Raw genomic sequence first — 26,284 nt, 5'->3', positions numbered from 1 at the left:
GAATTGAACGAATAAGAGCAGATTAAAAAATGCTTAAAAATGCCGTTTTAACGTTGAAGTGGATGGGAGTAGAAAAAGTAACTAGGGGTGAACGAGTCACTAAATCTGTAACTATTTTTCTAGAGTGTTTCATGTTATAAGCTTTTCACACAATGAACATATATGTAAAATTAAGATATTTACCCAATACATCACCCGGTCGTCTCACGAGACAACAAGCAGTATTAACAGTTTGAGTGCCAGCCTCCGTGTCCTATTTACCCCGTTGCGTGCCACTACCCACTTCAATGACAGAGCTCTCATATTTGCAAACGCATAAACTATATCTTAAATTATGGCTATGTGTCTAATATGGCCGTCGCTTATCAATGACTTGTTTGCAGTCAAAATTGTCGAAACGGATTATTATTATTTTCTTTTTTTAATCGGTTAATTTCCATTTTATACCATTTTGAAAAACGCTTGTTTTTTTTAAAGTTTCAGGAAAAAAATAAAGATTCTGTGATAAACGCCCTTTACTGGAATACACAAAACACATTGTAATTTTTCTGCCTATTTATGAACCGTTTTCAAATAAACGCTAGATTATCGATAGTATGTGTACTTATGCACGCTATAGAAGCGGGCTGAAAAATCGATTATCTTATTTCCTGATCGCCAGTGGTGGTCCCACGCCGACTCAGCAGTTTTCTGAGCAGAAGTACGCGCACGGACGTGCATGCGCGCACACAAAAATGCGTTCACAACTTTCACTCGACTCGTCCGCGCCGTGCGCCAAGTACCCGGCACTTAACTATCACCTAGTCTTTGCATAATAATAGGATACCAATAGCATAACAAAGAAAGAGAAGTGCAAAACCAAAATACAAGCCCTGTACCAATTGGTGGGGGTTTGCTTGAGCTGTGGAACCAAATGGTCCCGACTGGAAGTATGAGACATTTCGTTGTGCTTCAGAAGGAAACTTAATTCAATTAAAGGGGCTATGCGTTATAAATGTCATTTTTCAGTCTCTAGCATTGTATTATAGTAATAGGAGTTCGTATCAATGTGTTTTTGGGCCTAAATACTATATTGACGAATTCCTCAGCTACAGCCCATCCCCTGTTTGCCTCTAGTAAATCAGGTCATGTTGATTTGACGAGCTGGGCAACGTCACAGGGCGCTGTTTATAGCGCACGGTGATGTGATTGGCTCTGTGGTTTTAGTAATGCCCGCCTCCATTCTTCGACAGACAGAGCTCTCGGGACTCGGGAGCGATCGCTAGCTAGTTAGCACCAGCCGGGGCCGGCGTTAGCAACCGGGGGCGTCGCGGAGCATTCAGCCTGCTGGCTACCTAGATCCACTTCAACCAGCGTCGCGGAGCATTCAGCCTGCTGGCTACACAGCTTGTCGGTGTGCTAATAGCCTCTGCAAGCTAACGGTAGCTGGCTCCAGGCTATTAGCACATCGACAAGCTGCTGGAGCTCCCGACGCTCGGCTGGTTGAAGTGGATCTAGGAATGCTCCGCGACGCTCCCGGTTGCTATCATGTGCAGGTCCTCTTCTCAGACCTGTGTACTGCACACGCATCATGCAAGCTACACATCGCTGCATGTTGATCAATGGTGGCCCACTCGGTGCATCACAGTGGGATACTATTGTGCTAACAACAACCGCGGTGTCCGGCTTGTCGGCCGGCATGAGTGCTCGATTTAAAATGGTTCTCTCCTCTTTGTATACCTTTGTCCTCACAAGTATTCTGCCAGGGAACTTATGGATACGACAATAGTAGTAGTTATAAGGTGTTTGATCATTGTGTCGTTGTACATATTGTGTATACACCGTTAGAAGCTAACGTAGCTTAGCTTGGTAGCTATTGTGCTAACAACATACCCCGACGTCTAGCTTGTTAGCCGGCATGAATGCCCGATTTAAAATGGTTCTCTCCTCTTCGTATACCTTTTTCCTCACAATTATTCTGCCAGGGAACTTATGGACACGACAATAGTAGTAGTTATAAGGTGTTTGAGCTTGTAACGTTAGTTAGCTCATAGCTATCGTTTGAGCTTGTAACGTTAGTTAGCTCATAGCTCTCGTGTACCACGATAGCTATGAGCTAACTAACGTTACAAGCTCAAACACCTTATAACTACTACTATTGTCGTGTCCATATACTTGTGAGGACAAAGGTATACAAAGAGGAGAGAACCATTTTAAATCGGGTATTCATGCCGGCTAACAAGCTAGACGTCGCAGCATGTTGTTAGCACAATAGTAGCCCACTGTGATGCACCGAGTGGGCTACTATTGATCAACATGCAGCGACATGTAGCTTGCATGGTGCAGTGCTTTGCTACAATATTGTATCTACAATTACATTTAAAACATTGTTTGTTTTTCAACCATATCTGTTGACAATATAATTTCTTTATATATTGAAGGCTACATCCTGCTACCTTTTTCAGCTTCTCTATTTCAAGGCAATATTTACAAAAACCAAACTAAAACTAGTAATTTCCTATACAAACATGTTTCCTACTATTTATGCATAATAATCATATGTTTTGTGCGCACGCGAGGGAACATGTATGCGTGGGAGCGTGCGCGCACATGGAGTCATTTAAAAGCGTACAGGCAGTTCTGATATTACAACTGCTCCCCTGCTGATCACACACGCGCATATGGCACACGCTGATATATAGGTGAAAATAGCTCTGATTATACCAAGACTGGTAAAATAGATTCCTTACCTCAGATCAGATGTTCTCCAAAAAGATTATTCCAATTCCTGATCGCCATTCCAAATATCGATCGCGTTTATTGATCAAACGCTGGGTACACATTCTCCGCTGTGCTGGTGGTGGGCGATTACTTGGATCGTCTCCGGTTACTTGTCCGACAAGTAAAATGTGGAAGCAGGACTTTTTTTTTTTCTCCATGAGTTTCATTCAGTCTAATCCAATGGGGTGCAGTACCATCTGGAGCGGTATTTTCCCAATTCGAGCTCAGAGAGAGTGCCAGTGGTAACGTGAGGCTAGATTGATGAAATATGAATGGAAATCACTAATAAAAAAAAACGATAAAAAAACGGCATATCTCGTTCCTGGCACTCAACGGTTGGCATGAAATAACTAATTATGCCGTGGCTGGCACTCAAAAGTGTTAAACACGCTAGTAATGCCTGCCAGCACAGGTCCTACCTGGGCGCGACGTGGCTCGACTGCCAAACGCCACGCGAAGTCCATCGGTCCGCTGTCAAACTACGAGGAAAACCCAGGATAGGACCGCCGTGCTGTCTGGACGTGCCAAGAAGGTGCCGGGGGCTGGCATACTCCTGGCGAAAGCCCAACATTGCGTAATTTCTCCCTACGCTTCATAACAAAATTCCACCTGTTCGCAAGTGCACATGCGCAGCTTCCGCATTTGGAAAAGAATAAGGAAGGATGAGGGCATGACCACTTCCTGCCTGTTATAGGAGCACGCAGGGGAGTGGCGTGGTCACGTACAAGTGGGTGCATGTGTTTTGGTTTCCGTGGCACAGTACTGTAGGTGCTGGAGATAATGATATCTCAGAAGGCAGAGCGAGACGCGATGTCAGTAGTGAAATATAACTGTACCAAATCGAAAAGAGTGACCCCAAAACCGTGATATATGAACCAAACCATGAGTTTTGTGAAGCGTTCCACCCCTACCCTACATACCTCGAAACATAAGTAAAATAGTTCCCCTTGATTAGTAAATTTTTTTATTAAATAAAGCTTACCTTGCAGAGCCAACTTCAGTCCATCAATTATCTCCTGTCCTTTGTCCTGCAGGACACACTTGGAGAACCACCTGTTGAGCAAAACACATATCAAGCCCCGCCCTCTTTTCCTTCATCCTCCAATCACAATGGCTGCTACAGTTGTGATTGGAGGAACGAAAAAAAGACGGCAGCGTTTGCAAGCCAACCGGCGGGTAGTGATATGCAGCACAGCGTAGCTCTCAGCACGTCGATTCAGTAATGTAGAATGGATGCAGGTTATTCACTACACTGTAGTAGACACCAACCTAGTCATGCCCTGGTTGAGACTGGCCACCAAAGCTCCGATGGACCTCTTCCCAGCAGCAGTGTCATGGTAGCAGTCAATGCCCACAATCATCAGATGCTTCAGCTACAGAAAAAAGGAGTTACATTAAAAAATTTGACCTCTCAAACCCTGCCCTCTTTTCCCAATCACAGCTGTTGCTTCTGTCTTTGATTGGAGGATAAAAAGAAAAAGAGGGCAGTTTGAGATTGGCAGTTAAGGAACACGCTAACATTTGGGGAAATTAGCTTACAGTCTTCTCCAGAGACACAATAAGATAGATACCAGTTTCCTCTGTACGTTCAGTAGAAAGCTATCTGGCTGCATGTTAGCCTAGCTTACCACAATGAATGGAAGCGGACATGGCCGGTTAGCCTTTGGGAGAGGTGTTAGTTGGACAATGCCTAGGCTAACCGGCCATGGCCACTTCCATTCATTGTGCTAAGCTAGGCTAACGTGCAGCCAGATAGCCTTCTAGGCTAACGTGCAGCCAGATAGCCTTCTAATCTAGTGAATGCACAGAGAGGAAACTATCCATCTTCTTGTCTCTCTCTGGAGAAGACGATAAACTAATTTCCCCAAATGGTTTTTTTAAGTGTCTTTTAAGTGTGACGCATAAAACTGTATAAACATTACAAAATGCAGCTTAAGTTTGTTTGGGCGCACTGACTCCAACATTGTTGCCGACAAAACACATGAAACATTTATTACCCACATCACTCTGGGAGAGTTATGAGCTTCAAGCTGCACTATGATTGTCTGTGCTTTAGTTGAAAAGGCACTTCACCAAAAAAAAAAAAAAAATAACTATGTAGATTTATTTTGTACATAATCTCAACACATCCAAAAACCAGGGTTTAAAGCAAAAAAAATATCTCCTGAGGGAACTTTTTTCAGGCCAAGTCATATTCTTACTTTAACCTCCACTGTATATATTTTTTTAATAGCGTTAGCGTTTTAACCTCTTCCACCCGTGCGGTCCATCGGCGGACCACAAATGACATCACGATCACGTCATAAATCAATCTCTCCAGACTGTTTGACAAAAGTATTGTTTTATTTATAGTTTTATTTTTCAAACGTATTCAAGTATAAACATCATAACCATGTCACAACCGCATTTATAATGTATATTATCATCAATACGTTAGTTTACCAATAGGTTAAAGTGTTATTATTAGATAGATTTTCATTTGTGTTGTATAGTTCGCGAAAGTCGACCATTTTGGAAAATTTTAACGTCGCCCATTTTGTAGAGGACACAGACCTTTCGATGAGCATTGGAATTTTTCCGAACGACACTTCCCAAAAGCCTCTATGGGGTTTCAAGCAAATTACTTCTGTATGAATTTTTTTAATAACTTATTTGTTATGGTTTGTAACCGACCCCAATCGCACAACACAAGACAGGTATGATGGTTTGCCAAGAAACAGATATTTATTGAGAGACAGGGAAAAAGGACACTGTCCCTTTAAGGGAGAACACAAATACAGGAATATAACAAGAGGGGAAAAACTAGGTGCCTTTAAGAGGCGGGCAGGAAAAGGGAACACTAAGGGAAGGTTAATGAACGCTAGGGGAAAACATTAAAGGAACGCTAAACATTAAAGGAACAGAGGAACTAGAGACTAGGAGAAGTCGGGACAAGGAGAGCTAGGGAACAGGAGAACTGGGGACTAGGAGAACTAGGGACAAGGAACTAGGTGGAACTAGAAGGGGAGAACTTGGGACCAGGAACTAGGTGGAACTAGAAAGGGGAGAACTAGGGACAGAGGGGAACGAGGCCCGCGGAGGCGGGCTGGGGAACAGGGAGGAAACTGGGGACAGAGACCCGCGGAGGCGGGCTGGGGACAGGGAGGAACTGGGGACTGGTGGGAAAACATCTGGGCCGCTCTGCAGAACAGAGGAGAGGGTTAATATTCAAAAGGGAACAAACAGAGCAGATGCAGAACAGTCCAAACAAGCAAAGTAACAAAGTAATAATATCTTCGTGTGGCAAACACACAGGGGGAGATGTAATGTCCAAAAATACTATCTAAGTGAGAACTAAAACAGAGTGGGAGATGAAATGTCCAAACTACTAACTAAGTGAGAACTAAAGGAGGCAATACGCTGGGTGAGTGACATCACAATCAAAACTCACCCAGGCGTATGCGTAATGGTACAGGAACAGCAGCGAGACGGGGGCAAGAGGCACTACGCTGGGTGAGTGACATCACAATCAAAACTCACCCAGGCGTATGCGTAATGGTACAGGAAACAGCAGCGGGAACGGGGGCAAGAGGCATTACGCTGGGTGAGTGACATCACAATCAAAACTCACCCAGGCGTATGCGTAATGGTACAGGAAACAGCAGCGGGAACGGGGGCAAGAGGCATTTTGCTGGGTGAGTGACATCACAATCAAAACTCACCCAGGCGTATGCGTAATGGTACAGGGACAGCAGCGGGGCGAGGGCATCGCCACCGGGTGGCTGGCTGTCCGAGCCGAGGAACAGAGTGCTGGAACAGTGGCGGTGGCGAGGGTGTCGTCCACCGGGTAGCCGACTGTCGGAGCCGAGGAACAGAGTGCTGGAACAGTGGCGGTGGCGAGGGTGTCGTCCACCGGGTAGCCGCTGTCGGAGCCGAGGAACAGAGTGCTGGAACAGTGGCGGTGGCGAGGGTGTCGTCCACCGGGTAGCCGACTGTCGGAGCCGAGGAACAGAGTGCTGGAACAGTGGCGGTGGCGAGGGTGTCGTCCACCGGGTAGCCGCTGTCGGAGCCGAGGAACAGAGTGCTGGAACAGCGGCGGTGGCGAGGGTGTCGTCCACCGGGTAGCCGCTGTCGGAGCCGAGGAACAGAGTGCTGGAACAGCGGCGGTGGCGAGGGTGTCGTCCACCGGGTAGCCGCTGTCGGAGCCGAGGAACAGAGTGCTGGAACAGCGGCGGTGGCGAGGGTGTCGTCCACCGGGTAGCCGCTGTCGGAGCCGAGGAACAGAGTGGCGCGCCACACCTTGGTGTGCGCGTCGGAACCGAGAGACGCATCGGGGTGCGTCTGCGAGGAGGAGTGTGCCAAGCACGAGGATCCTTGGAAGATGCGCGTTGCGCGCTGGAGACTGGAGAGCGTGCCAAGCCCTTGAAGATGCGCATTGCGCGCTGGTGACTGGAGAGCGTGCCAAGCCCTTGCAGATGCGCGTTGCGCGCTGGTGACTGGAGAGCGTGCCAAGCACGAGGATCCTTGGAAGATGCGCGTTGCGCGCTGGAGACTGGAGAGCGTGCCAAGCCCTTGAAGATGCGCGTTGCGCGCTGGTGACTGGAGAGCGTGCCAAGCCCTTGCAGATGCGCGTTGCGCGCTGGTGACTGGAGAGCGTGCCAAGCCCGAGGGTCCGGGAGATGCGCGTTGGTCTAGATGTGCGTCAGGACGAACAGCTGCGCTGGGGTCTGCAGTGGAGCGCTGGGGTGCCTCCCGTGGAAGTACAGGGAGCGCAGAACAGTCTCCTCCACAGGCTACGGCGACAGCAGACGAAGGCTGGAGCAAAACATCTCAAGGCTGGAGAAATCCATATACAGCATTGGTAGACCAGAGGATCTCCCGAAAGAGTCTAGATGTTAGAGAATATGACTCAGCATGAATACAACACGACCCCACCCGAAACGAGGGGAAGAGCCCTGGTATTTAAAGCCCACAGGGGAACTAATTAGCCTGCCACCACAGGTGCGAGAGGTAATTGATAATAGTCCAGGTGTGGCCACTGAGAGTAAACGAGAGTAAAGAACGAGAGGGTGGGGGCTAGAGAGAGTGAGTGAGAAGGGAATTTCTAACAGTAGGCTTAAAGAAAACAGAGAAAGTTGGTGAGCAGCGGACAAAACCTCACAGTACCCCCCCCTCAACGGGAGCCACCTGGCGACCCAAAACAAATACAGACAGAGTGGCAGGGGGCAAAACAAGACAAAAACAAAAGGTACTGGCCAAGCCAGCAGGGGAAGCCACCACAAGAGTGGGTCTAGCAAAAGAAACAGGGTCGCCGAGGGGTAACTGGAGGAACTGGCCTAGAGGAAACCGGGCCTAGAGGAACCGGGTCAGGAGGAACTGGGTCCAGAGAACTAGTCTAGAGGAACTGGTCTAGAGAACTGGCCTAGAGAACTGGCCAAGAGAACTGGCCTAGAGAACCGGTCTAGAGAACTGGTTTAGAGAACTGGCCTAGAGAACTGGTCTAGAGAACTGGTCTAGAGAACTGGTCTAGAGGAACTGAGGGGCAAGCAGGGTAGCTAAGGGGTAACCATGGTAGCACCGGGAAAGGGCTAGCAGAGGGAAAGGGTAGCTGCCAGGGCACTGATAGCTACAGGGCCTATGCTAGCTGTACTGCTACATCAACATAGAGGCTGCGCTAGCTGCCGAGCTAGGCTAGCAGGGGGAAGGGGTAGCTGCCAAGGCACTGATAGCTACAGGGCCTATGCCAGCTGTACTGCTACATTAACATAGAGGCTGCGCTAGCTGCCGGAGCTAGGCTGGCAGACAGGGCTGGACCAGCATGAGAGAACAAGCTAGCTGGAAGGACAGTCCTAGCTGTGTGAGATAAACTGACCTTGCTAGCTGAAAGGGCAGTCCTAGCAGTGGGAATACTGACCTTGCCAGCTGAAAGGGCAGTCCTAGCAGTGGGATAAACTGACCTTGCTAGCTGAAAAGGCAGTCCTAGCAGTGAGAGATAAACTGACCTTGCTAGCTGAAAAGGCAGTCCTAGCAGTGGGAGATAAACTGACCTTGCTAGCTGAAAGGGCAGTCCTAGCAGTGGGATAAACTACACAAAAAAGTGGAGGCCATGCAGAGGGACCGGGTTAGCTGCTTGGGGCCTGGCTAGCTACAGGGCCTATGCCAGCTGCAAGGCTGCATTAACATAGAGGCTGTGCTAGCAGCCGGGGCTCAGCTAGCAGACTGGGGCTCTGCTGAGGGACAGGGTTAGCTGCCAGGGCATGGCTAGCAACAGGGCCTATGCCAGCAGTAAGGGCTGCATTAACATAGAGGCTGTGCTAGCCGCCGAGGCAAAGCTAGCAGACAGGGCCATGCTGGTAGTAGAGGCCTAACAAGCTGCAGGGGGGTCAAACAGGGCTAAGAGGGGAGCTAAACAGGGCTAACAGGGAAGCAAATGGGGGAGTCAACAGGCTAACCGGGGAGCTAACCGGGGAGACCAACAAGCTAACAGGGGAGCTAACAGGCTAACAAGGAAGCTAGAGGGGAGCTAGAGGGAACAAGAAAAAAAAAAGGCAAACTCAACATACACCGTCTGTGCTGGCTGGGGTCGTCGATTTGGTGGGGTCGTACTGTTATGGTTTGTAACCGACCCCAATCGCACAACACAAGACAGGTATGATGGTTTGCCAAGAAACAGATATTTATTGAGAGACAGGGAAAAAGGACACTGTCCCTTTAAGGGAGAACACAAATACAGGAATATAACAAGAGGGGAAAAACTAGGTGCCTTTAAGAGGCGGGCAGGAAAAGGGAACACTAAGGGAAGGTTAATGAACGCTAGGGGAAAACATTAAAGGAACGCTAAACATTAAAGGAACAGAGGAACTAGAGACTAGGAGAAGTCGGGACAAGGAGAGCTAGGGAACAGGAGAACTGGGGACTAGGAGAACTAGGGACAAGGAACTAGGTGGAACTAGAAGGGGAGAACTTGGGACCAGGAACTAGGTGGAACTAGAAAGGGGAGAACTAGGGACAGAGGGGAACGAGGCCCGCGGAGGCGGGCTGGGGAACAGGGAGGAAACTGGGGACAGAGACCCGCGGAGGCGGGCTGGGGACAGGGAGGAACTGGGGACTGGTGGGAAAACATCTGGGCCGCTCTGCAGAACAGAGGAGAGGGTTAATATTCAAAAGGGAACAAACAGAGCAGATGCAGAACAGTCCAAACAAGCAAAGTAACAAAGTAATAATATCTTCGTGTGGCAAACACACAGGGGGAGATGTAATGTCCAAAAATACTATCTAAGTGAGAACTAAAACAGAGTGGGAGATGAAATGTCCAAACTACTAACTAAGTGAGAACTAAAGGAGGCAATACGCTGGGTGAGTGACATCACAATCAAAACTCACCCAGGCGTATGCGTAATGGTACAGGAACAGCAGCGAGACGGGGGCAAGAGGCACTACGCTGGGTGAGTGACATCACAATCAAAACTCACCCAGGCGTATGCGTAATGGTACAGGAAACAGCAGCGGGAACGGGGGCAAGAGGCATTACGCTGGGTGAGTGACATCACAATCAAAACTCACCCAGGCGTATGCGTAATGGTACAGGAAACAGCAGCGGGAACGGGGGCAAGAGGCATTACGCTGGGTGAGTGACATCACAATCAAAACTCACCCAGGCGTATGCGTAATGGTACAGGGACAGCAGCGGGGCGAGGGCATCGCCACCGGGTGGCTGGCTGTCCGAGCCGAGGAACAGAGTGCTGGAACAGTGGCGGTGGCGAGGGTGTCGTCCACCGGGTAGCCGACTGTCGGAGCCGAGGAACAGAGTGCTGGAACAGTGGCGGTGGCGAGGGTGTCGTCCACCGGGTAACCGCTGTCGGAGCCGAGGAACAGAGTGCTGGAACAGTGGCGGTGGCGAGGGTGTCGTCCACCGGGTAGCCGACTGTCGGAGCCGAGGAACAGAGTGCTGGAACAGTGGCGGTGGCGAGGGTGTCGTCCACCGGGTAGCCGCTGTCGGAGCCGAGGAACAGAGTGCTGGAACAGCGGCGGTGGCGAGGGTGTCGTCCACCGGGTAGCCGCTGTCGGAGCCGAGGAACAGAGTGCTGGAACAGCGGCGGTGGCGAGGGTGTCGTCCACCGGGTAGCCGCTGTCGGAGCCGAGGAACAGAGTGCTGGAACAGCGGCGGTGGCGAGGGTGTCGTCCACCGGGTAGCCGCTGTCGGAGCCGAGGAACAGAGTGGCGTGCCACACCTTGGTGTGCGCGTCGGAACCGAGAGACGCATCGGGGTGCGTCTGCGAGGAGGAGTGTGCCAAGCACGAGGATCCTTGGAAGATGCGCGTTGCGCTAGGGCGGGCCATACTTTTTTTTTTTTGGAAAATCAATCGAGTGGGGTGTCTAAAATATGTGTTTTTTTGTGGGGAATTCAAATATGGGATTCTTTTTCTAATCGGATAACTCCTACCTACATTGTTTTGGGTTTCAAAATGGCCGATTTGACCATTTTTCACCCCTTGGCCATACATGGATGCCAACATGAATCTGAAGGAAATCCTAACATGCAAGGTGTCTAAATGATGTGTTTCTTAATGGGGAATTCAAATATGAGTTCATTTTTGGGATAGGATAACTCTAACCTACATCATTTTGGATTTCAAAATGGCAGATTTTACCATTTTTCACCCCTTGGCCATACATGGATGCCAACATGAATCTGAAGGAAATCCTAACATGCAAGGTGTCTAAATGATGTGTTTCTTAATGGGGAATTCAAATATGAGGTAATTCTTGGGATTGGATAAATATAACATGCATAATTTTGGATTTCAAAATGGCTGATTTTACCATTTGAACCCATTGGTATTGTATTACAAAATTGCAAAGATAAAAAATATATGGGAAATCATTTATAATGACAAAGCCATCAAATGTATTAACAAGTGAACTGTATATAACTGGATACAACTCCAAAGATCAATAATAATAATAATACTAACAATAATAAATTGTATTTGTAATGCACACAAACACCTAAGTGCTAAATCTCGATCTCCTGACTTCTTGAACTTTGCCAGGTTCCAATATCTTGATTGGACTCATTCTTGGATGGCAAGATCTCCTACTGTACTGCTTTAGCCACCAACCTACAAACACAAACTTAAAGTCAACGTCAGCCATAAATAGGTGAGCTCTTTCCAGAACTACTCAGCAAAAACCTCTGTAACCATTTAAACAAACATCTCAATGTATTGAGAAAATCCATGGGGCTCCATCAATCCTCTATCTTCTTAAATTTGATCAGGTTGCACAAGTCCTGCTTGGATTCATTCTTGGACATCAGCCTCCTGCTGGTCTCCTGAGCCCTGATCCCTCCATCCCTTTTTTCTTGTGAAAAGTACTTAGCAGAGGCTTCAGTCACCATTTTAACAACCCTCTCGATGCTTTGTGTGTGGCAAGGCCAGTCGAGAACCTCCATGGGGGTGTTGATTAAGTTCTTCACCTCGGAGGTGCTTAGGGAGCAGGTGAGAGTTGGCTCTGACAAATCTTCTGACCAGCTGATTAAGCCACCAATGCTGGAAGCGTCACTATTGATGTGAGGTGTTCTTCTGATCCTGAAGGAGGAGTCTCCCAGCTGAGTGTCTGGATCCCCCTCTCCCCTGATGGCCAGGATTCTCTCCAACCCCTCAATTCTCTCTTTTTGATCCTCAGAGCACAGCAGTGTTTGGAGGATGGCTTCACTGTGGGCATACCAAGCAGATCTTCTCACAGTTGGCATCACAACATCCAGCACCTCCTTCCTCTGAGACTTGAGGCAGTCCAGCTGAAACAGGATGTGCCTAGGCCCTTCGATCCAGGAGTGCTTGACCTTCATGTTGAACCAACATGGATAATACACTCCAATGATGAATTCCACAATGCATTGTAGATTATTCAGGTTCTTTCTTTTAAGTTGATGCTTTGACACCCAGAGCCTGAGGAGTCTGTTTGCTGTGGTGAGCCAGCGGCTGTGGTTTACCGGTCCAATCTCCAGCAGAGCCAGCCTTGCAGAAAGCACTCCATCCCTGATTGCACAGACCAGCTTATAGCCATAGTGTTGATCAGTTGAGAGATCTTGAATGATCTTCTCAGGCAGCTTGATCAGCGGAGGGCCAAGAAAGATCCTGGTGAAGTTAGGATTGATCTCCAAGTCTGTAACAGAATCAAGGAGCTGTCCTATTGGCCCAGACAATTTGTTGTCTGACAGAGTAGCCCCATCAACTTCAACAATGAGACGGCGCAGTGGAAGTTCACCAGTGTTCAGGTTGCACACCAACCAGACCAGCTTTCTCCCCAGGTGCAGCTCCAGCTTCCGCATTACACCTGCCTTCACTCCAGTGTTGACATTGGTCGAGTCTCCTCCAATGGCCCACAAGGTCTTATCAGAACCTCTCTCTTTCAGCCAGGCAAACAGGACCTTAGCAATCTTCTCTGCATGGGACTCCTCTTTAGTTGCTTTCTCTGGTGTAAAGTGGAACAGATAGTTGCTGCCAGGCTCACTAGCAACACTATAGTGTTCTTCCTTGATCTTTGCAGGAAAAGATTGGTCACTGCCCTCAGCTTCCATCATCACATTGGTCATGTCAATCCGCCCATCAAAGAGGATACAGGAGATCCCCCCCTCCTCCCTGCACTTCTCCTCAAACTCTTCCCCCAGCTCTTGCATCAACTTTTCTTGTGCTCTCTTAACCTTGTTCTTATCAATCACTTTACTTGTGTCATCTTCTAAGATGAGTCCTGCATCAATCAGAGCTGCAGTTGCTATAGCTGCAGTTGGCCTTAGACCTATGCCATACCTTACACTAGCAAGGGCGATGTTTGGAATCTCATCATAATTTTTCCGTAGCTTTGCTGAAGCTGCAGGGTCAGTTTCAGGAATGAGCTCAACTTCAGGGACTGTAAGGAAGCTCTCAACATCCTTCCTGGCAACCTTGTCTGCTGCTGCAAAGCTTTCTTCTTTGCCCCTTCTCCTTTTCTCTGCCTTCTTTTCCATCCCCTGCCTTTCCAATGTTTTAAGAAGATAGAGGATTGATGGAGCCCCATGGATTTTCTCAATACATTGAGACGTTTGTTAAAATGGTTACAGAGGTTTCTGCTGAGTAGTTCTGGAAAGAGCTCACCTATTTATGGCTGACGTTGACTTTAAGTTTGTGTTTGTAGGTTGGTGGCTAAAGCAGTACAGTAGGAGATCTTGCCATCCAAGAATGAGTCCAATCAAGATATTGGAACCTGGCAAAGTTCAAGAAGTCAGGAGATCGAGATTTAGCACTTAGGTGTTTGTGTGCATTACAAATACAATTTATTATTGTTAGTATTATTATTATTGATCTTTGGAGTTGTATCCAGTTATATACAGTTCACTTGTTAATACATTTGATGGCTTTGTCATTATAAATGATTTCCCATATATTTTTTATCTTTGCAATTTTGTAATACAATACCAATGGGTTCAAATGGTAAAATCAGCCATTTTGAAATCCAAAATTATGCAGGTTATATTTATCCTATCCCAAAAATGACCTCATATTTGAATTCCCCATTAAGAAACACATCATTTAGACACCTTGCATGTTAGGATTTCCTTCAGATACATGTTGGCATCCATGTATGGCCAAGGGGTGAAAAATGGTAAAATCAGCCATTTTGAAATCCAAAATGATGTAGGTTAGAGTTATCCTATCCCAAAAATGTACTCATATTTGAATTCCCCATTAAGAAACACATCATTTAGACACCTTGCATGTTAGGATTTCCTTCAGATTCATGTTGGCATCTATGTATGGCCAAGGGGTGAAAAATTGTCAAATCGGCCATTTTGAAATCCAAAACAATGTAGGTAGGAGTTATCCGATTAGAAAAATAATCCCATATTTGAATTCCCCACAAAAAAACACATATTTTAGACACCCCACTCGATTGATTTTCCAAAAAAAAAAAAGTATGGCCCGCCCTAGCGTTGCGCGCTGGAGACTGGAGAGCGTGCCAAGCCCTTGAAGATGCGCATTGCGCGCTGGTGACTGGAGAGCGTGCCAAGCCCTTGCAGATGCGCGTTGCGCGCTGGTGACTGGAGAGCGTGCCAAGCACGAGGATCCTTGGAAGATGCGCGTTGCGCGCTGGAGACTGGAGAGCGTGCCAAGCCCTTGAAGATGCGCGTTGCGCGCTGGTGACTGGAGAGCGTGCCAAGCCCTTGCAGATGCGCGTTGCGCGCTGGTGACTGGAGAGCGTGCCAAGCCCGAGGGTCCGGGAGATGCGCGTTGGTCTAGATGTGCGTCAGGACGAACAGCTGCGCTGGGGTCTGCAGTGGAGCGCTGGGGTGCCTCCCGTGGAAGTACTGGGAGCGCAGAACAGTCTCCTCCACAGGCTACGGCGACAGCAGACGAAGGCTGGAGCAAAACATCTCAAGGCTGGAGAAATCCATATACAGCATTGGTAGACCAGAGGATCTCCCGAAAGAGTCTAGATGTTAGAGAATATGACTCAGCATGAATACAACACGACCCCACCCGAAACGAGGGGAAGAGCCCTGGTATTTAAAGCCCACAGGGGAACTAATTAGCCTGCCACCACAGGTGCGAGAGGTAATTGATAATAGTCCAGGTGTGGCCACTGAGAGTAAACGAGAGTAAAGAACGAGAGGGTGGGGGCTAGAGAGAGTGAGTGAGAAGGGAATTTCTAACAGTAGGCTTAAAGAAAACAGAGAAAGTTGGTGAGCAGCGGACAAAACCTCACATTATTATTCGGGATAATAAACCACACAACTTAACACTTTGATCGCCATGGTTAAATTCATAATTTACCATCCCTAGCCAGCTCTATTTGTCTATGGAGAAGTTCCCCTTCTTTGCAGGGCTATAACTTTTTAAATTGTATTGCTAAATTGACATTATTATGGCCCATTCAATGTCCTATATCTATTGTTCAGGGTGTAGCAACGTTATACTTTTTCATTCACATATTCATACTAAAATACGGTCTAAAGTATAAGTATGTTTTTATCGTTTTCTGCAGCTTTCTCCAGAACTTGATTTATAGCCCTAAATGCATTATATTGATGATCAAATACAGTTTGGTAGGAATCTGTGCGAGATAAAAAATTCCAACTGGATGTGCTTCTAGGAATTACTACGTATGATCTGATGTTGACCGGATGGGCGGGGGGTCGTTTATAATTCCGTGGGCAACGTTATATCATTCATCTAGTGTGGGTGATATGATCATCAGAGCAGTTTATATGGAACACGTTAAAAAAAAACGCTGAATCTTACCGTATCTTCCTCACCCCGTGGGGCGTGGAGCAGAGATATTCCTATTATGGGATGTAGAAATACCCGATCCATTTCCAGGTTATATAATTGTATATACGTCCAAATCATGTTGTTTATCGAGTTATTTGCACCGATCGGTGTTCACTGTGTCAAGATGGAGTCCCTCTAACGATAGCGAGTGCCCGGACGAAATATGGGTGAGCACCACTTCATCCACAGATCACTTCCTGTTGGGCGATCTGCCGATCGGCCACCAGATGGCGCTCTTGAACCGTTAGAGAGTTGAGTGGGACTCAGCAGTATATCTCAGGTCCCCGGGGCAGAAATATGATTTCGATCACAGATTTTTGAAATATTGATATCAAAGACGTGTTACGGCGTCTTCGGCAGAATGAGCATGGCGGGGAATGACGAGTTTCGGCGTCTCCGGCGATTAAAGTGTTAACGTTATTGACATATTGAAGCGCAGTTAGTTTCTCTTCCCTATTTTTAGCATGTAGCAACAATTAGATTTGAAATTAGTTAAAAAATTGTGGCACCCTGATAAAAATAAAAAAGCTACTGTACATACAGTAGATTTCATTATCCGTTCTTATGCACGCCCGGTGATACTAAATCCAAATTGAACTTTGGCATTTGAAATATAAGATTTGGCACGAATTGGCTATAATAAGATCATTTATAAGCCTGCTATTATATATTCTATAATAATATTTCAATTTGCATTGGTCCGGAAGGGAGAATTCAGTAGTGTATCTACAAAACCTTCCGTTTAATCATATTCCCTTTATTAATTTCCTTAGATTTTTTTGTACACATGATCTCAAGAAGGTACTGAACGAGATTAGTGGCAGTCTTTCATGTCTGGTCATTATTAGCATGGTGTTATTGACCGTCAAAGATGCAAAGAAAAATCATAATTCATATTCTCCTTTGTTTCATCACAATTTAAGCAAGCCTAGTAATACACAATATGTCTGCACTGGGAATACATTCACTGTTGTAGAGCCTACCGTCCTGACCGTGACTATAGACCACTGTGTTGTAGCCTACTGTCCTGACTGTGACTATAGACCACTGTGTTGTAGCCTACTGTCCTGACCGACTATAGACCACTGTGTTGTAGAGCCTACTGTCCTGACTGTGTTGTAGCCTACTGTCCTGACTGACTATAGACCACTGCGTTGTAGAGCCTACTGTCCTGACTGTGACTACAGACCACTGTGTTGTAGAGCCTACTGTCCTGACTGTGACTATAGACCACTGTAGTGTTGTAGAGCCTACTGTCCCGACTGTGACTATAGACCACTGTGTTGTAGCCTACTGTCCTGACTGTGACTATAGACTACTGTAGTGTTGTAGAGCCTACTGTCCCGACTGTGACTATAGACCACTGTGTTGTAGAGCCTACTGTCCTGACTGTGACTATAGACCACTGTGTTGTAGCCTACTGTCCTAACTGTGACTATATACTACTGTGTTGTAGCCTACCGTCCTGACTCTGCGAGTCTTGTGGCTAGCTTCTGATTGATGGCGAGCTAGCACCCTTTTCCCATTACTGCCATACTGTAATTTCCTATGGCATACATTGCAAAAACACACCTGGCTCTTTTAGTTTTTTACACCATGAACTAAAAAGGCTCATCATACCCCGTTTCGTAGAGCCAAGCCCATCTCCATTTATTTATCACGCTTTTATCTACCTCCGACACATCGGAGCCTTCAGCATTACTAGCTCAACCGTAATCAAGTTTCAGCGCTCATACGGGCTCCGATGAGTATCAGAGGTAGATCAACACGTGAGAAATAAGTTGTGTTTGGTTTGGGGTTTGTCCGCTAAAGTAGGCCTAATGCAGGATTTGTGCACATGTGTTTTCTGACATAGCCCAATGATGTGAATGCGTTTCTGCTACTGGATCTACCTGCCTGTTCACTGTCTGTATGCTCAAGGTCGATCGGACCAAGTTTAAAAGAATAAAAGTGATTAAATCTATTACTTTTGTCCTGTAACATTTATATGTTTAAAGATAATGTAGCGTATATCAGCCTATGATTTATGGTAAAGTCAATTCCACGGGGGTGCGTCATGTAAAAAACATCTCCTGACTGAACTCTATTTTTCAGGCAAAGTCATATTCGTATTTTAACCTCCACTGTATATTTTTATTTAATAGCGCTAGCTAAAAGGAAAAGACAACCCGTATCAGGGTCTGACAGCACTACAATTACATTTTCATATAGACTCAACGGTAGAGCCGTCGCGCTGCCGCTAACCGTTCGATAAGCTTTGTGGTCGTGGCATAAATTTGTCAATAAATCCATTTAGTTAGATCCAACACTGTCAGAAATGTATCTTTCAGACGACGAACTATTAGCGTACTCCTGTCTCTTGAGTCGCTGCGTGGCCTGTGTCCATTATTGTTCGCCAATATCAGTCCGCACACCCAAACACCAATGACTCTGCTTGGCGCGGCAGGAAAAAAAATCCCTTTTTCCTCATGTTTGAAGCTGCTGATTGGCTACAAATCATATTATACCAGGTAACCAATTGACGGAAAATCTGTCACGACTCTGAATCAAATTGACGGAAATCAGTCTCAAGACGGAGCAAAAAAAACTTTTTTTTTTTATCCCATTTTTCTATATTTTCTCCCATCCCAATTTCGTATCATCCAATTCAACCCTCCCCTGTCACGAACGCTGTTTCTTGCCTCCCACAAGCCGGCTGCAATGTGGACTAAGTCATACATAGCACAAGTCCCCTCCGGTACTTGAGGTAACAGCAGTCGCATCTTTTCACCTGCGCAGCTCGATCTCTCAGTGGCGAGGAGTAACGCGTGGGAGGCTCACGCTGCCCCCGACACTTCCTGATTCTACTGCGCAGGCGCACCAACCGACCTGTAGGAGTCGCTGTCCACAACGCCCGATCCCCACCCATCAGTTTCCCACCCCCTAATACGGCCAATGTGTATTAGTACGGACGACCAGCTAAACTGAAAGCAAATGTGGAGCGCTGGGCTCGAACAGGCAAGCCCAGCGTCTCCAGATTTTATGGCGAGCGCCTTGCCCACTACGCCACGTAGCCGCCCAATCCCTGAAAAACAGTTATGCACACATTCATTTAGTTTCGACTGTTATTGAGTAATGAGTTGAATATGGCCTCCAGTGATGTCATCAGGAACATTGAATCCTTGTTGTTAACCTCTTACGCATACGTTCCCACGAGCACTTGCGTGCGTCTACCGGCTTGGGGCTGCATTTCTCGCCAAACATATATACCGTTCGAAACATCCATTTGCCACGGTTCAAATGCCACCTCACTCAACCAATTTCGTGCCTGTTCTCGAGTTACATGACGATATGTCAGGTGAGTGTCTTTTTACAGGCCGCACGTTATGATGACCACGACGGACTGTATACGCTCCAGAACTGACCAATGACCGCTGATGGCGAAAATGATGGTCAGCGTTGTAGCCAACGAGTGTCCGCTTCCAACGATACCCGACGTGGGGGGGTGCGAATATAGTAACTAGGTGACAGTTGCTCATACCTGACCGCTGATGGCGAAAATGATGGTCAGCGTTGTAGCCAACGAGTGTCCACTTCCAACGATACCCGACGTGGGGGGGGGTGCGAATATAGTAACTAGGTGACAGTTGCTCATACCTCTATGCTGGAATAATGGAATCTGGAATCTTGCAACCACTAAAGAAAAATGTGAGTACACAAGTTCAACTCAAGTTCAAACCTCTGTTACTCGATTTCATTAGCACTAAAAGTGATTATCCTTTTTTGCATTAGTAACTTCAGAATGTGATCTTTAAAAAGAGACCAGGCTCATGCATGTGCTATAAGTATAAAGCTATGCTTTGCAAAAAAAGTATGCAGTCCTCAAGTTCAAGTAAACCACGTTTCAATAAGGTAGCAGTCTCTTTAACACTTCCTGTGCCGTTCACGTAGTTCTACGTTTCTGTGGCCCGATGGTTGAGTGCCGTTAACACGGAACCCCGTTGCATGCCACCACCCACTTCAATGACAGAGCTCTCATATTTGCGAACGCATAAACTATATCTTAAATTATGGCTGTGTCTAATATGGCCGTCGCTTATCAATGACTTGTTTGCAGTCAACATTGTCGAAACGGATTGTTTTTTAATCTGTTAATTTCCTTTTTATACCATTTTGAAAAACGCTCGTTTTTTGAAAGTTTCAGAAAAAAATAAAGGTTCTGTGATAAACGCCCTTTACTGGAATACACAAAACACGTTGTCATTTTTCGGCCTATTTATGAATCGTTTTCAAAAATGCTAGATTATCGATAGTATATGTGTACTTATGCACGCTATAGAAGCGGGCTGAAAAATCAATTATCTTATTTCCTGATCGCACACACATACACATATGGCACACGCTGATATATAGGTGAAAATAGCTCCGATTATCCCAAGACTGGTAAAATAGATTCCTTACCTCAGATCAGATGTTCTCCAAAAGGATTATTCCAATTCCTGATCGCCATTCCAAATATCGATCGCGTTTATTGATCCAACGCTGGGTACTGGAAACACACATTCTCTGCTGTTCTGGTGGTGGGCGATTACTTGGATCGTCTCCGGTTACTTGTCTGACAAGTAAAATGTGGAAGCAGGACTTTTTTCTCCATGCGTTTCATTCAATCCAATTCAAAGGGGTGCAGTACCATCCGGAGAGACGATAGGGGGCGGTATTTTCCCTGTTCGAGTTCAGACACATCCCCACTGGTAACGTGAGGCTAGATTGATGAAAGATTTATGAAAATCGCTACGATTAAAAACGAGATCTCTCATCGGCTGGCACTCAAAGTGTTAACGTAGATCTACGTTTTTGTCTCCATTTCTTTTATTCACTATTGCCATTCATAATTCAACGAGGCACCTTGTGCATGCTGTTCTGAGTGTGTCTGAGATTGCAGACGGTCAATACCGCCCTCTAACGCCTTGGGGCCGCTATTGCACTCCATTAGAAACCATGTATTTTTTTTTCTGGGCCGAGCTGAGCCGTGTGGGCAGGGTTTAAATACTCCGACAGGACGAGCGGTCACCACCATACATCAACGAGGCTGCCCCCACCCTTCGTTCATATGCAATGCCGAATAACGTGGCACGGACTCCCGCGACCAGTACTTCAAATGGCGATCAGATAATTGGATTTTCCTTTGCATTACATCAGAGACAAGGTAAGAACACTATATATCCAATCTTGCATTGATCTGATATTTCTTTCTCCCGCGATTGAAGCTGTCTGTGTGTGTGCCGTTGGTGGCGCGCAGGAGGTCCAAGCCCCATTTCATTCTTGCATGAGGAGACATAACTATAATCTAGATTGATATCCGGATGATTAGATAATCAGGCGAAGAATGACAACGTGATAACTAGGGATGGGTACCTTTCACATTTGAACCGATACCGGTACCTGTGAATCGATACCGGTACCCAACGGTACCTTTTTTCTGTACTTTAGTCTCAAGAAATTTAATTTACCTACCTCAGTCGCAAAAAAAAAATCCAAACTTCAAATAACTACAATTTCGACAGTTTTCGGCTTGTCATTGCTCCGACTGCTTTGTTGTTGAATCAAGTCAAATCCAAGGTAAGCATATATTGTGCGTGTGAACGTTGACATGAAAAGAAAAAAGTAAAAAAAAATATATTTTTTAAAAAAAAATTCGGTTTCTCACTTCATTCGATACTCGGTAGTACCGACGTGTTTCGGTTCGGTACCTCAAAAGTACCGAATTCGGTACCCATCCCTAGTGATAACTGGATTTCGCTAAAGGGCTATTTTCGCGTCTTTTCCTGTGATTACTCAGAAGCACCCAAACTATACTCATTCAAAACGGTATAAAACGTAAATGTATGGATGAAAAAACAATCTGTTTTTGCATGTTAACCAGAAGCAACTCACTGACAATTGACAATGGGTGTTATTAGATCCATAGCTATATTTCATATAGTTTAAGCACTCGCAAACACGGCCGTCTCTCCATTGAACAGAGTGATGGGAGACAACGGCTCAATTCCCGGAAGGGGCGTGGCACTAAATGTGTTAAGACAAGGTATTACTTGTTGTTATATATATATATATATATATATACATATACACACACCTCATGTCATTCAGCTGTAATTAACACTTTAGTTGCCAAAGGACGAGTTTAGGCGTCCTTCCCCGCCATGATCAAGTTGCCGAAGACGCCGTAACTCGTATTTGATATCAATATTTCAAAAATCTGTGATCGGAATCATATTTTCCATCCGCAGCCTTCACACACAGTTCAGAGCTCCTCTCAATCCTCTAGCGGTTCAAGAGCGCCATCTGGTGGCCGATCGGCAGAAGCGCCAAACAGGAAGTGATGTGGCTGAAGTGCTGATCACCCATATTACTTCCGGCCACTCTGTTAGGGTTTGTAACCGACCTCAAGCGCAACGGCACAGAGAGAGTTGTTTCAGAGTTAGCCAAAGCAAGGGCGTATTTATTTTCAGAGTTACAAGATTGAATTAAGTTGAGCAACCGAACAAACGGGGAATCTGGCATGTGAAGATTGTTGCGGCTCTGCAGATTCTCCCAGTAGGTGGTGGTGAGGAATTAGCTTGTGACGTCTGAAGCCGCTCTGCAGATCCTCCCAGCTTTCACTCCCGGTGGAAACGGAGAGAGAGAGAAATCTGAGTTAGCCCAGCGCACAACAGAAACAGAGAGGTGACTGATCCAATAAATATCCAAGTGACTTGATCCTCGGTGTACCACACACAGTTAGCAGAGTCCAGAGAAAAAACAATACGGTAATCCAAAGTGTAAATCCAACACAAAAAATAGGTGAGAACAGTATAAACAAAAACGGGATCTCTTCGGTGTTTCACAAACACACAAAAAACTGGTGATCCAAAAAGAACTGTTTCCAAAAACTCACCAGAGCGCAACGCGTAAAGCGGGCAGATAGCGAGGCGCAGCTCCGAACGGGGAATCAGGTTCTCCACAGGGATTCTTCACGAAAGTCCTGGAGAGCAACAGACAGGGAACAGCGACGGGGAAGACAGGCAAATGCAGGAGTTATTCAAAACGATCCAACATCGATAGTAGGGGGATCAGGGTATATAAAGCCACAGGGCGCTGATTACAAGCTGTGACAGCTGCGGGATGAAATTGATCATTGCTCCAGAAGCGTGTGGTGGGGAGAGCACCAATCAACACGGCACTTTACAGGAACGGAGCGTGTGGCGGGGAATGCAATTAATCAACAAAGTACCTTAAAGGAATGGAGCGTGTGGGTGGGGAGCGGACCAAACCTCACACACTCTCTATAGCTCCCGCGACTCCATCTTGACACAATACATAGCGATCCGTTGCCAATAACTCGATAAACAACATGATTTGGACGTATATACCATTATACAACCTGGAAATGGACCGGGTATTTTTACATCCCATAATGGAAAACTGTCTACCCCACGCTGATCGCCCAACGGCCCGCGGAGACTGGGGTGAGTTTTAGCGTGTAATATTTCCGTGTTCGATACTAACTGATCTGATGAACATATGTCCCACATTAGATGAATGGTATAACGCTGCCCACGGAATTATAAACGCCCCCTCGCCCCTCCGGTCAACATCAGATGACGTGTAGTAACTTCCAGAAGTACTTCCAGTTGGAATTTTTTATATCGCGCCGATTGCTATCAAACTGTATTTCATCATCAATATAATGCATTTGGGGCTATAAATCACGTTCTGGAGAAAGCTGCAGAAAGAGATGAAAACATACTTATACTTTAGATCATATTTTAGTATGAATATGTGAATGAAAAGGTTTAACGTTGCTACACCATGAACAATACATATAGGACCTTGAATGGGCCCTAATAATGGCAATCTAGCAATAGAATTTAAACAGTTATAGCCCTGCAAAGAAGGGGAACTTCTCCATGTTAAATAGAGCTGGCAACAGATGGTATATCATGAATTTAGCCTTAGGCAATCAAAGTGTTAATACAACACAATGATCCATTGTCCAATGACATCACTGGTGGCCATATTAAAACTAATATATCCTCAATTAACATAAAAATGTATGAATGTATGCAACACCGTTTGTGAGATTATGTGCAAAATCAATCAGCCTAATTTACCTTCTCAAGCCCGTTTTCTATATCCTCCAATCACAGCTGTTGCTTCCCTTGTTCGAGAGAAGCAAATTGTGATTGGAGGATCAGGAAATAGGGTGGGTCTTGATATGTCTATTGTAACAGCACAACTTACAGGGATTTCCACGCTCCACAGTTCTCCTCCCATCTTGCAAGCCATCTGCAGTGCGATCTTGGTAGCCACAGTCATGAGGGCTGCACGCTTGCCAAGGGTGCGGGCCAGCACACACTGGCTGGGGGTGGGACACTCCACACAGAGGTACTTCTTCACACTGTCATACTTATCCTTCCTGTTGCTGGGGAGAATCACTACCACCTAATGAAGAGAACCAACTAGTTCACCTACAGTTATGGTTTAAAGCATTAGGTTCTTATTACAGCCATAGTATGTTCAGTGAGTTAAAGGGTTGCAAAACATCAGGAATATTCTAAATGTGGACATTTTCTATGGGAATAAAATGGAAATATAGGAGTTATTTGATATATTTACCTTGTCATATGCAGATAGAAACATAAGCCTTTTACTATATATCATAAGCAGATATAATGTAAGGCAAAACCTTTTAATAGAAATATATGAATTTTTATTATGAGTTTAAATTTGTATACATTGTATTGGAGCGCTCTACACATGGGAGAATGCACTGTACATGCAGAGGGTTGCAAATCATCACAATTATAAGCAAAGATGCATTTCATTTGAATGAATAAAGAAACTAAAAAGTACAGGCTTTATGGGGCAATCTGTGACTAACCATTTGGGTGTCTTGTTTCACGTTTTGCTGCAGGGCCCTCAACAGTGACTCCTGCCGATCTTCATACTCAACACTAGATACAGATAATACAATTAGGAAATATCTATCCATCCTTCCAGTTGTAAACTTGAGACTATATGGGCAACACTTATAGAGCAATGGTACCCAAACAATACATCTGCTACCAGGCCACAAGGAAATTATATGATTTGGATATTTAAAAAATATATATAATAATAATAATTTAACAACCACAAACAACTGAATAATAAAGTGTAACCTAAGTGTTATGATGTATAAATGAAATGAGATCCAGTTTTTTTTTCTTAATTTGAGAAAAACTAGAAAAAAGGTCATGGGTACAAGACGATGTACATAGGGCAAGGATACAATTCACTTTTAAATGCTGTTTCTTATTGAAAAGAAAAATCGGATCCAATATTTATGGCTTAAAACCAATTTTTGACAAGTAGTTATACTGTACTTTAGATAAAAAAAATTATAGATTGTTTAAGGAATTCCAGGCCTCGATTTCCCCCCCAAAATCAAGCACTTTAAGCACTTAAATGACCTTGTGCGAACCCTGCGCCTGGTCAACGTTAGCATGGTGTAAATTCATTACAATTTACTCAAGCATAGTAACAGACAATATTTCTGACACTGAATACATTCCCCGATAGCTGTCCCTAGATACCAAGAACATGCACATGGACCTGGAAGTGGAGCAATCTTCCATTTACTTGGGTGTGTACTTTTAGGCGAAAATATGGCTAGGGCTTAAGAGTTTAAAAGTACGAGTGCTGACTCAGTGGCCTGGTCCTAGGAAGCCATGGGCAGGAACTTTTTTCATCCACTGATGGTCATAGTAGCAGGTAAATCTAAAAATCCACCAAACACCAACTATTTTACCAGACTCAGAACAGTATCTCCAAATGACGTTTACCACCAAACACTTTTTTTTAAACCAGCATTTGGCTGGAGGCTGGTTGTAATTCTCCACCCTGAAACCGATCCTATAGCTTAGAGAAACTCTGTCTTGGACTGAGAACTCACATGACAGCCTTGCCCATGCGGATGCCCAGAGGCCCTGAGACCTTGTGGAGAGTCTCATGGAGGGCATGAGCCTCGCCGGCATAGCGGTCGGTGTAGAACAGGAACCAGCTCGTCAGTGGCCGGGAGCTTATCAGAGGCATCCCACGCATCTCCTTGGACCAGTCGGCAGTCCGTGGATTGTAATCATACTAGGACACACACAAAAATTCCATCTCGTCATTTCTTTTATGCCATTTTTGGGACACACACGTCTAAATCGTAGTCCTAATCGTTTTTTATT

The 26,284-nt window shown here is 45.7% G+C and overlaps 1 protein-coding gene across 1 annotated transcript in view; it reads right to left on the bottom strand.

Moving 5' to 3' along the window:
- Positions 1-26,284, bottom strand: part of LOC311223333 (piwi-like protein 1) — a gene marked incomplete at both ends in the record, with an annotated part of 79,627 nt that overhangs the window by 23,555 nt on the left and 29,788 nt on the right. Inside the window, 5 exon segments of the mRNA XM_084308125.1 lie at positions 3,743-3,813; positions 4,030-4,133; positions 24,312-24,512; positions 24,952-25,024; positions 26,005-26,192. Coding sequence (XP_084164251.1) covers positions 3,743-3,813; positions 4,030-4,133; positions 24,312-24,512; positions 24,952-25,024; positions 26,005-26,192 — 637 coding nt within the window.

Source organism: Notolepis coatsorum (assembly GCF_963971535.1).
Source record: "Notolepis coatsorum genome assembly, chromosome: 2".
In the NCBI taxonomy this organism is placed as follows: domain Eukaryota; kingdom Metazoa; phylum Chordata; class Actinopteri; order Aulopiformes; family Paralepididae; genus Notolepis; species Notolepis coatsorum.
The sequence above is the reverse complement of the archived record's forward strand: the minus strand, read 5'-3'. Positions and strand labels throughout refer to the sequence as shown.